The 12,448-nt window shown below is 30.7% G+C and overlaps 1 protein-coding gene across 1 annotated transcript; it reads left to right on the forward strand.

The window, feature by feature from the left end:
- Window positions 1-1,781: 1,781 nt before the first annotated feature.
- Window positions 1,782-3,382, forward strand: LOC139861623 (LOB domain-containing protein 1-like). The gene is made up of 2 exons (XM_071850071.1): window positions 1,782-2,141; window positions 2,846-3,382. The coding sequence occupies exons 1-2, from the start codon at window positions 1,824-1,826 to the stop codon at window positions 3,173-3,175; spliced, it is 648 nt and encodes a 215-aa protein (XP_071706172.1). The 5' UTR covers window positions 1,782-1,823; the 3' UTR covers window positions 3,176-3,382.
- The last annotated feature ends 9,066 nt before the right edge of the window (window positions 3,383-12,448 follow it).

The raw sequence follows: 12,448 nt of genomic DNA on the forward strand, positions 1-12,448 counted from the left end.
CATATGAATGATATTTTTGTCTCTATGCATGAGACGTATTTTTATGAGAACTGAAAATGAAAATCTTGTGGTCTATTAAAATGATGGAAATGATTATTTATGTTAAACTAATGAACTCACCAACCTTTTGGTTGACACTTGAAAGCATGTTTATTCTCAGGTATGAAAGAATTCTTCCGCTGTGCATTTGCTCATCTTAGAGATAATACTGGGAGTCATTCATGACATATTTCAAAAGATGTTGCACTCGAGTCGTTGAGTTCATCAAGATTAATATTAAGTCAATTATAGTTAGATATATTATGAAATGGTATGCAAGCCGTCAACTTTTGATGTAATGAAAGATTGTCTTTTCAAAAACGAATGCAATGTTTGTAAAATGTATCATATAGAGGTCAAGTACCTCGCGATGTAATCAACTATTGTGAATCGTTTATAATCGATATGGACTTCGTCCGGATGGATTAGGACGGGTTATGAAAAACATCATCTCTATCCCGCAGAACATTAGAAACCACCTCGGTCCTTTCACCTTTCGAACCACCATTAACCGCATCTAGCGCCCCCAAATCAAAAGTTACCGAACCAGCTATCGTAACCCCTGCAACCTCACCTAAATCGACTCAGATCATACCCGCACCAATAAGAGCTTCTTTGACCTTGGGAATCTGATAATAATAAAACAATGGGATATACGATTGTACGGGCAACAAAACACTTACATTAACTTTAAGATGTTGTCGTATTGTGGTGACCTGACTTCACATAAGGGAGGTAGGGGGTTCGACTCCCATGCACTGCAAAATATTTTCCTTGAGACTACCCTCCCATTTACCTGAAAGGGATTTACCACACGCGACGTCAGTATAGATTCGTCGTGGGTGTTTCCTCCTCTGGGCGGCAGGACAGCTAGGTTCGTCCCAAAAAATGATCGGATGGGTGGGTCTTGACATTGCGTACGGACCCTCCATCAGTGACTCTTAACCGCTGTTAAAAAAACCATGGTAATGAGTCTATTATAATACTCCGATTTAACTGATCCAAAGCCTCTGTTGTTGAAAAGTAGTCTTTTGAAATCCGAGTGATGTCGACCGAGTGTCCCACTTCGTTGACCCAAATGTGGGAAGCGAAAAACCTATCGTCGTCAAGATTCGCCACCGCCAACTCTTGAATATGCTTCACAAAGGTAGTTTGAATATTAGCATAGAGCAAGCCCTTATTGTCTTGAAGAGCTGACGACTTGAGCACGATAGTAAATGTATTAGTTATATAATATAATATAATAACGGATTTTTAAAATAATAATTGGTATTTAATATATGTAAAAAGTTTGTAAGAACACCACGAGCAATCGTAGCTCAGTGATACTGTCTCATATGATGGGCATGAGAAGTTAAAGTACGTGGCTCGAGTTCGAATTTCTTCAGGAATTTTTCACATGTCCAGGATTTTTTCATGACAGGTATTCTAGATATGATCGGGTGGATGATTAGTGACTCCTATCAAGCTAAGCTATTAAAGGGAAGAAAAAAAAAAATTTGTAAGTACAGAAGTCGTATACACGGTTTATGGGAATACCTTTTAAGTTTGTGCAACTACTAGACAAGTAGTTCGGTGCAGAAATGCAACACAGACGAGTCAGATATAACTATATCCAACATAGCTGACGTCACTTTCATACTAATGATCTCATTCCACTTCATTTGAGGCTATATATATTCTCCCCATCTATCTCATTTGCATTATCATACTAAATTCTTTTAATCCTTTATTACCTTTACTAGAAAATTAACATTTTCAATATTCTCATAAAAAAATCATAAATGGAATATTCCGGTGACAGAAATGGTGGCCCCACCTCACCTATGACTATTACCACCACCACAATTCATCAATCACCAAATACTTGTTATAATAACAATTCATCGTCTCAACTTAGTCCCACTAGTGTTTTGACACATCCTCCCCCATCTTCGCCACCTCATCACGTCGTTCTTAGCCCTTGTGCCGCTTGCAAGATTCTTAGGCGAAGATGTGTTGAAAAATGTGTTTTGGCACCTTACTTTCCACCTACCGAACCGCTCAAGTTCACAATCGCACACCGTGTGTTTGGAGCTAGCAACATCATCAAGTTGTTGCAGGTAAGCAAATATTGATATTCATTAGTTAAAGTGCGATCAATGTGGTTAAAATGAGTTGTTAAAAGTATAAGTTTTACTTTAATTGCCTCTGTAACAAAAAAAACTACTCCAAAGAAGGATCAACTACAGTTATTACTCCCCCGTCCCATATCAATTGTTTCCGGATAAAAACACAGAGTTTAAAAAATGTAATCATTACATTGTATTTTTTTTACTTTATAATTTTATTTCTTATTTTTTACATATCTTTTTAGCTTACAATAATAAATTAAAGGATAGTTAACTAGGGATGGAAGGAATACCGTTTTTAATGTGAATTCAAGAATTTGACTTTTTAGTTTTTTTAACTGCTATTTTATTTTTTTATTTATTTACTTTAAACAAAAGAAGTTAATATTAAAGTAAATGAACTAAATTCTAAAGGAGCATCCAACTAACTATATATGTAGGACCATTTCTTGAGCCATAGGGGATCAAAAGTTGACATTAGTTAGTTTTAATATCTAAAATATTTAGACTAATATATGTAGTAGTTAAAGTGCAAATTAGTAATAATACGTATTGTCACCTAAAGAGAAACCAAATATCCAGAATTACCATTACATATATTAATTTGAGTTGAATTGGTTCATCATTATTTCCTTGTACAAGTTTCAAAAAGTGTAATTCAACCACTAATGTGCGTAATACTTATATCGTTACAGGAACTGCCAGAGTCTCAAAGAGCGGACGCAGTTAGTAGTATGGTTTATGAAGCGAATGCAAGGCTAAGAGATCCGGTTTATGGTTGTGCAGGTGCGATTTGTCAACTTCAAAAGCAAGTGAGTGAGCTTCAAGCGGAGTTAGCCAAAGCGCAAGCAGAATCACTTAACCTGCAATGCCAACATTCCAATTTATTATCGATGATTTGTGTGGAGATGGATCAACAACTCGTCTCACCACCAACGCCACCACAACAAACACTTTATGACAACCTAAACTTCTTCTCCGATGAGGTTAATTTGAGCAGCGTTTTCGAACCACTTTGGACATGAAAGTAAATCAATCAACTTTGAAGCTTGAAAAGATTCAAGTACTTTAGTTTGTGAAATTTTTATTATACTTCCAATTATCTTATAAAAGGGTATAAGGAGAATAAAAGAAAAGTTCCTAAAAAGTGTAGTAGGAGAGGCGAGAAATCAAATTGAAGCGTCACTGTACTAATAATTATACGCCAATTCTTGATTTAAAATCAAGTTATGGGTGACCTAATTTTATCTAGTCTAATTTTTAAACTCTTCTTTTGGTTAATTTTGTCAAACTTGTTATTGACTTAAATACTTTGACTCTTTTGAAGCATACACTTTTTTATTTTCTATGCATGTTTAGATTTTATGAATTATGAGTTATGACTTGACCACTTGAATGGTTAGGCTTATTATAACCCGGCATTAAATATATTCCGTCACATGATATGGAGCTATTTGACAAATTCTGACGCTATTAAAGGGCTTCAAAAACTGACGCTGGAAAATGTTAGTCAAATATTTGACATTCAAAGCTTGAAGTGTGAGATTAAATTCCACCCAATCACAAATTTTCAACATTTATATTTATTATTTAATTTATCTTTTTCCCACCCAATTTTCAATCAGATTTTACCACATCACCTTCTAAATATTTGACACAAAAACTTGAAATTTTGGGTTAACGGGGGTCAAATACAGTCACAGTCAAAAACCCACTTTTTTTTTTACCAAAAAGTGCACAATCCGACTCTGACGTCACAGTCAGGGTTGGAAACAGTCTAAAGAGAGTTTGGAGTTTTATCCTAATTTTCAAGTCTGTCACATCATTTAGTTACATCCAATAGTACACTTTCTTTCAATAGGGATTAACTTTATCTTAATCATATGACTTAATGCAATCTCTTTCAACCACGTTAGGAGCGATCATAGATTTGATTTTCACTTCTCCGTTTATTTGGTTAGATATGTGTAGCTTTAGAATTTATGAAAGCAAACAAAAGGATTGAACAAAACTGAATTTTGATTTTAAAACCGAAACTTAATCGAATTTAAATTCGGTGAAGTTTAGTTTAAATTTGAAAAATCAAAATAAACATAAAAATCAATTTCGAATTTGTTTTTGGTTTTGAAATAAGTTAGTGGTCTCTCTATATATATAAAATTTTACACTCCATATATTATTAATTGAAATTGTTTCAGTTCAATTTTCAATTTGAAATTAACGAATCTATAAAACTAAAAAAGTGATAACTAATTTTCGATTTATAAACCGAGCCGAAAAAGATATATAAATTCAATTCTTATATTTAAATATTCATTTGGTTCTGTACCATGTATTACTTTCTAAATTTTCCTGAATATGTTTTCGAATTTAATTACTTTATAGAGTTGATTCAATACAGTTTCAAGAAAATTTAATTGAGTTCAATATTCAAATTAAACAATTTAGAATGAAATATTAAACACTCATATTATCAATGTAAAATAGGAAAAGGAAATAAGATTGATATAAAGGTCCGACCCACAATGTGGGCCAGGTCTGTCATGAAGGTCCGACCCAAAATGTGGCATCCAACTTATAACGCAAATCTGAAACCGCGTCCACATCACGTGCATATATCCGCCGATAAAAAGGTAAAAACCCTACATCACGTCACTCTAATTTTTAAAGTTTGTTTTTGTTTTTCAATTTTCAATTTTCAATTTTTTATTTATGTTTGTTCACTTTGGCCTTTTATGAAGCCTTCAAGTAATGGGATAACCTAATACACGAATGTGTAATGGGCTGAATTAAAATGATCAATTTAAATACTTTAACCAAAATATTCACAATTTTGTTCATATCGTTAAATGGTGTATTGTGCTTAGCGATATGATTTAGCCTACACATAATTAATATACATCTACAATTTTGTTCAACTTTCTACTTTGACTTAATTTGTTTCTTATACACAACTTTTATCGATTTAATTTACGTGCTCACAAATAATATATTATATTTGTAATTTTTATTGACGAAACCGCAAATTTTGCTGGTCTAGTATTAAAAATATAATAATAATAGTTATTATTATAATTATAATTATTAATAATAATAATAATAATAATAATAATAATAATAATAATATAAAATATAATATAATATAAAAACCCATACTCCGTATAACTATAGTCTATAACTATAACTGGTGTTTATTAAAGTTGCAAATTTAATATGTGATACAATTTCAAATTTCAAAGTCGTTGGCTTTTGTTCACAAAGGATTATTATCGACAAATCATACTTTATAAGCTAGTTGTTATAAAATATCTAGATTGGATGTTAATTTTATTATTATTATATTTCTTGCATAGTAATATTTTATACTATAAATAGACATGTATGGTAGCCATTTAAGGGGTATCATTTCTCTTGAAATATCAATATCAATATTTCTTCTCTCTTTCTTCTCTCTTTTTCTCTCTTTGTTCTTATAACCATTAAAGGTAGTTATAAGCCTACTGAATTATAACACGTTATCAGCACGAAGAGCTCCCGCAGGCCACCGTCCTCCGCTGCTAAAACCGTCGGAAGATCTAGAAACCTCCGATGTGTCTTCTGATCAAGAATTTATCAGCTTGATTTCTTCCACTACTGAGTTATACTCATCGGGTTACATCTCCTGCATTTCTTCCTCTTCATATTTCAATTCATTCATATCATAAATCATAAAAAAAATATTATTATATCATATTCTGAAAAAAAAAATTGAGATCAATCGAACCTTTATTTGATCTTTTCCATTTACACCACACTCTGCCAAATGTTTGCAACATTTAACCAGTGTATTGTACACAAAATCCGGTCCACAATACTCCTCTACTTTTCTTGTTGTCATGTGGAACGTTAAAATATAAATACTTTATTAAAAAATCAATCACTACTATGCCATACAAAAGAGTCCTACTTTATGAAAACCAATTATTAGACAAATGACTTCGACTCGCCTATTATCTCAAATCATGTCTTCTTATATTCATGAAAAGAACATAGGCAGATTTAATTAAGCATTCTCCCTCACGAAGTGCTCCGTATAATTAAAGTTTATCTAAGCAAGCACAAGTCACTAATCAAGGTAACAAAAAAAAAAAATCTTATTTATGTTATTTAAGTTATATATGGTCGGTTATACCGCCTGAATTATATTTTCTGTAATCTAACTTTTATTAACTTCACTAACATTTATATTTAAGTTATATATGGTCGGTTATACCGTCTGAATTATATTTTCTGTAATCTAACTCTTATTAACTTCACTAACATTTATATTTATGTTATTTAAGTTATATATGGTCGGTTATACCGCCTGAATTATATTTTCTGTAATCTAACTCTTATTAACTTCACTAACATTTATATTTATGTTATTTAAGTTATATATAGTCGGTTATACCGCCTGAATTATATTTTCTGTAATCTAACTCTTATTAACTTCACTAACATTTATATTTATGTTAATAAGACCTCATGATTGTACGCAACACGTCATTTGACAACACGGTACTTTATGTACGCAACACGTTATTTGACAACACGGTACCATGGGTCGAGATTAATTCCGATCAATACGAATACGATGGGGTCTTTATATGTTATCTAACATTTATGATTACTTATGCAATTAATCATTATTTATTTCATGCATACTAATGTTTATTCTTAAATTTATAAATCTTAAAAGTTAAAATAAGAAAAAGTAGTTTGTATTTTTATTAAAAGTAAATCTTAAAAGTTAAAATACAAAAAGTAGTTTGTATTTTTATTAAAAGTAAATCTTAAAAGTTAAAATACAAAAAGTAGTTTGTATTTTTATTAAAAGTAAATCTTAAAAGTTAAAATAAAAAAAGTAGTTTGTATTTTTATTAAAAAGTAAATCTTAAAAGTTAAAATAAAAAAAAGTAGTTTATATTTTTATTAAAAGTAAATCTTAAAAGTTAAAATACAAAAAGTAGTTTGTATTTTTATTAAAAGTAAATCTTAAAAGTTAAAATAAGAATAAAAAAAAAGGAATGGTAAAATGGAGTAGTTTTTTGTCAAAAATGAAGCATTGAAAATGAAGTGGTCTCCTTCTATAATTAAAAAAATATACTTTCATCAAATGAATTTTTTTTTGTGGCCGACAATTCCAAACACGAGTCAGTGTTTAGTTTATCAAGAATATCTCTTGATTTGGTGAAAGGTCACGATCACGATATCGGGTGTTATGAAAGAATTAAAAAAATTAGTCAAGTGGCCTTTTAAAAACTAGAAAGTTTTTTTTTTAAACAAAAAGTTTTTATATATTTATAATTTACAGGTAACGTAAAAAAAAGGAAGTTTTTTTTAAAAAACAAAGAAAGTGTTTAAATGAGTTTTATAGAAAGGGGGAAAGCAACGTAAAAAAAAAAAACTTTTTTCAAAACTTGTCAAATGTTTTGTTAAAAATGTGACCGTTGAAAAAAGGAGGTTAAATAATAAAACTTAAAAAAATAAATTATTTTTTTAAGAGTGTGCATCAAAATGGCCCGTTTAATAATGGGGAGTTAAAAAAGATAGTCAAATTGTTTCAACGAACAAGGGTTCAATTGGATGTTTCTTAAAAAAAAATAATCCAAATTTCCAGTTATTTGATTTAAAAAAAAAAAAACCGTCACCTATTACCCCAACCATACAACACCACTGATGCCACGTTATTTCTTTTTCTATTTCAAACGACCATAAACCATTGAATGGATCCTTGCAAAAATTATTAACATTGTTGTTTGGAAACAAGTGACGAGTATTAATATTATACCCTCGACAAGCTGATAATGACAAGGAATTTGTGGCCTGTTTAAATGTGATATATAATTTAATCAAATGAAAGTGCACCACTTGATATAATTTACCCCACATGTACGTAAAATAAGAATGGGTTGATTGGTAGCATAACCTTTCTTGGTCCACCAATATCCTTTTTCTTTAATGAGCCGTGATTTGTGAAAATGTGTATTGGAATTATTAGTCTACTATGATTAATTTTGGCCGTGAACATGATAAGGAGAATTAGGATATAATTGAAACATTTACAAGTGGGGGTAGTTACAAAAGTAAAAAAAAAAAAAATCCGCGGGTACGGGTAATGGATCCAATGAATCCGCATCCACGACCCGCGGGTGCTATCCCTAATTGTGACAAATACAAATCAACTAAAAGTCTAAAAGATAAATGCTCTTATAGGGACCAAATGTTCACAATAATTGCCTAAGCTAGATATGAAACAAATAGTTCATCAAGAAAAAAATATGCATCTAAAGCTTCTACTGAAAATTAATGTGCAAGGTACAACATATAACTATATGGTCAAATTCATTTGAGCCTTCGGAGTCACAAGTATATGATGTATATATATTACTCAATTAACAAAATAGTAAATCGAAATTAATTCATATGAATAGTAAAACGAAATTAATTAATTTACTATTCACATAAAAAGCGCATATGATTAAAAAGCGCATATGATGAAAAGCGTAGCGCATATAATAAGCGCATATGATAAAAAGCGAATATGATGAAAAGCGCAGCGCATATGATTAAAAGCGCATATGGTGAAAAACACAGCGCATATGATTAAAAGCGTATATGGTGAAAAAGATATATGATGAAAAAGCACATATGGTGATTTATGAAAAAAAAAAAAAAACACATATGGTGATTAATGGAAAGCACATATAGTGATTAATGAAAAGTATATTGTGAAAAAGAATCACAAATGTTTCTTGAAAGAATTCAAGGTAAGATATATGAACCAATTCATCCATCATGTGAACCATTTTGATATTTCATGGTTCTAATAGACGCATCTAGCGGATGGTCTCATATTTGTATGTTATCAAGCCGTAATATGGCATTTGCAAAGTTTCTTGCACAAATTATTAAATTGAGAATATATTATTCTGATTACACCATTAAAAGGATGAGACTTGATAATGCTGGTGAGTTAACATCTCAAGCATTTAATGATCATTATATATCTACAGGGATTGTTGTTGAACATCCAGTTGCTCATGTGCATACACAAAATTGGTTTAGCTGAATCAATAGATAAACGCTTGCAGCTAATAAATAGACAATTGATAATGAGTACAAAACTCTCAATATTTATATATGGACATGTAAATTTACATGCTGCGACATTAATTCGCATTATACCATGTGGAAGTCATAAATATTTTCACTTACTACTTGATTTTGGCCAAGAGCCAAATATTTTCCACCTTAGAACATTGGTTGTGCAGTGTATGTTTCAATTGTATCACCACAACACAATAAAATGTTTTTTCAAAGAAAGATGGTAATATATTTTGGATATAAAACATCTTCAATCATAAGATATATTAAACCCATGATGGGTGATGTTTTTTACAGCACGTTTTGCTGATTGTCATTTTAATAAAACATTGTTTCCTAGATTAGGGGGTGAAGTAAAAAAAAATAAATAAAATGATGCTTCATATTAAGGTATATTGAACTCGCACAAAAGAATGTGAAACGAAAGTTCAAAAATAATGCATATGCAAGAACTTGCAAATTAATTACTTTATGCATTTACAGATATAAAAAAAAGTGACTAAATCATATATACCAGCGACAAATGCTCCAGCTCGAACTGAAATTCCAAAAGCTGGCAATAATGTCACTGTTGAGTCTTTGCCACGCATCAAACGTGGAAGATCAATTGGTTCCAAAGATAAAAATCCTCGAAAAAAAATCAGCTGATAATGAGGTAAAAGAAAGTGTTCAAGAAGAACCACAAATCAATATTCTTTCTGCAGAGGATATTGATAAATGTAAATACTAAAATTGTGATAAATTATGCAATATTATGGAACCGAAATGAAATTAAAATCTCTATGAGATATTTTCATATAATGTTACAATGACATCATGAATAAAGATGATGATCTGGAACTAAAATCTGTCATTGAATATACAAAATGGACATGATTGAGCTCAATGAAAAGGAGCAATACGAGCTGAATTAGAATCGCTAGATAAAAGAAAAGTTTTCAGATCAATCGTTATCACTTTTAAAGATGTGAAACGTATGGGATACAAATGAATTTTTATCCGAAAAGAAATGTGCAAATGAAGTTACAAGGCAAAACTAGACTTGTAACTTAATATTTCCCATAATGACCAGAAATGAATTAGGAGGAAAACTTATCCTCCTGTAATGGATACAATTACTTATTAGATACTTAATCAACCTGGTAGTTATTTAAATGCATCTCATGAATGTTGTTACTACTTACCTGTATGGATCACTTAATAGTGATATATATGAATATACCTAAAGGGTTAAGGTATCATAAGCATCTAATGTAAAATCCAAGGGAATATATTCCATTAAATCACAAAGATTTCTAAATGGGTTTATACAAACGGGACGTATGTGGTATAACCGATTAAATGACTACTTGATAAAAAAAAGGGTATACATATAAACTTATTTTGCACGTATGTTTTATAAAAACAATGTCCGGATATGTGATCATAGCTGTTTATGTTGATGATCTTAATATCATAGGTACAAATAAAGAAATCTATGAAATTATTCAACTTCTAAAGAATTATTTTGAAATAAAAAATCTTGAAAAAACCAAGTATTACCTTGGATTGCAAATTGAGCATATGCCTAATGGTCTACTTGTACATCAAACAACTTATACTGAAAAGATTTTAAAACATTTTTTTTTAAAGATAAAACCAATTGGTTGTTAGATCACTCAATATTGACACTGATCCATTTCATCCCCGTGAAGATCATGAAGATATTAACGGATCAGAAGTTCCATATATTAGTACAATTGGGACTGTTATGTATCTTACAAATTGTACAAGACCTGACATTTCTTTTGCAGTTATTTTGTTGACAAGGTTCAACTCAGCCCTTACAAAAAGACATTGGAATGGGACAAACACATATTTTGATACCCTTGAGAAACTGCTGATTTAAAATTATTTTATTCTAACGTTTCAAAACAAGATTTGGTTGATTATGTATATGCAGGTCATTCATCAAATCCTCATAAAGATAAATCTCAAACTCGATATGTATTCCTAAATGGAGGTACCACAAAATCATGGCGTTCTTAAAACAAACACTTGTTGCAACATCATCAAATCATGACGAAGTGATTGCATTATATGAAACTACTCGAAAATGTGTTTGGTTGAGATCAATGACACAAATCATTATTGATTCTTGTGGACTATAACGCTATAAAAGACTAACAACTATCTTCACCAACAACTATATATGAAGATAATGCAGCTTGCATAATACAAATGAAAGAAGAGTATCAAAAGTGACTGAACAAAATATAAATACTGACGAGGCGCCAAAGCCATAGACGGTCTTAACGGTCATAAGTTTGATGGAAAAGAATGGTATGTTGGTAAGGCTCAGAAAAGACTACAAGGGAATAGGAATTGAAACAAGGGTTTGAGCAAACCATGAAGGAGACTGTAGACAAATCACAGGGGCTAAACTTGTACATAAAAGATTTAGATGATACAGTTTCAGATGAAAACCTCAGATTCTTCTCATATACTCAAGATCTCGTAAAAGACAACCAGATTAAAATGAGATATGTTTCAATCAACAACTCTGATGATCTTTATACCAAAGCACTGCCAACTGCTATTTTCAGAACACACGTTCATAATATTGGCATGAGGCATGTTCAGAAGATGTAACAACTCAGGCGTTGCCTACTTGAGGGGGAGTCAACTCTATGCTGCACTCTTTTTCCCTTAGCTAAAGTTTTATCCCAATGGGTTTTCTTTAGTAAGTTTTTTTAACGAGGCAGTACTAGTTATTCTCTAATAAAATTGTCATCCAAGGGGGAGTGTTATAAAATATCTAGATTGGATGTTAATTTTATTATTATTATATTTCTTGCATAGTAATATTTTATACTATAAATAGACATGTATGGTAGCCATTTAAGGGGTATCATTTCTCTTGAAATATCAATATCAATATTTCTTCTCTCTTTCTTCTCTCTTTTTCTCTCTTTGTTCTTATAACCATTAAAGGTAGTTATAAGCCTACTGAATTATAACACTAGTAACTAAAGTTTCACTGTATATTAATAATAACTTATTTATTTATTATTATTATCATTACTAATATTAATATTAATTGAATATTGCATTATTAGTCGTTAGATAATACAAACATAGATAACTAATAGAAACAGATATAAAATCACCAAAATGTTTAATTAAAAGGG

The sequence above is a fragment of the Rutidosis leptorrhynchoides genome, chromosome 8 (genome assembly GCF_046630445.1).
Source record: "Rutidosis leptorrhynchoides isolate AG116_Rl617_1_P2 chromosome 8, CSIRO_AGI_Rlap_v1, whole genome shotgun sequence".
NCBI classification, from domain to species: domain Eukaryota; kingdom Viridiplantae; phylum Streptophyta; class Magnoliopsida; order Asterales; family Asteraceae; genus Rutidosis; species Rutidosis leptorrhynchoides.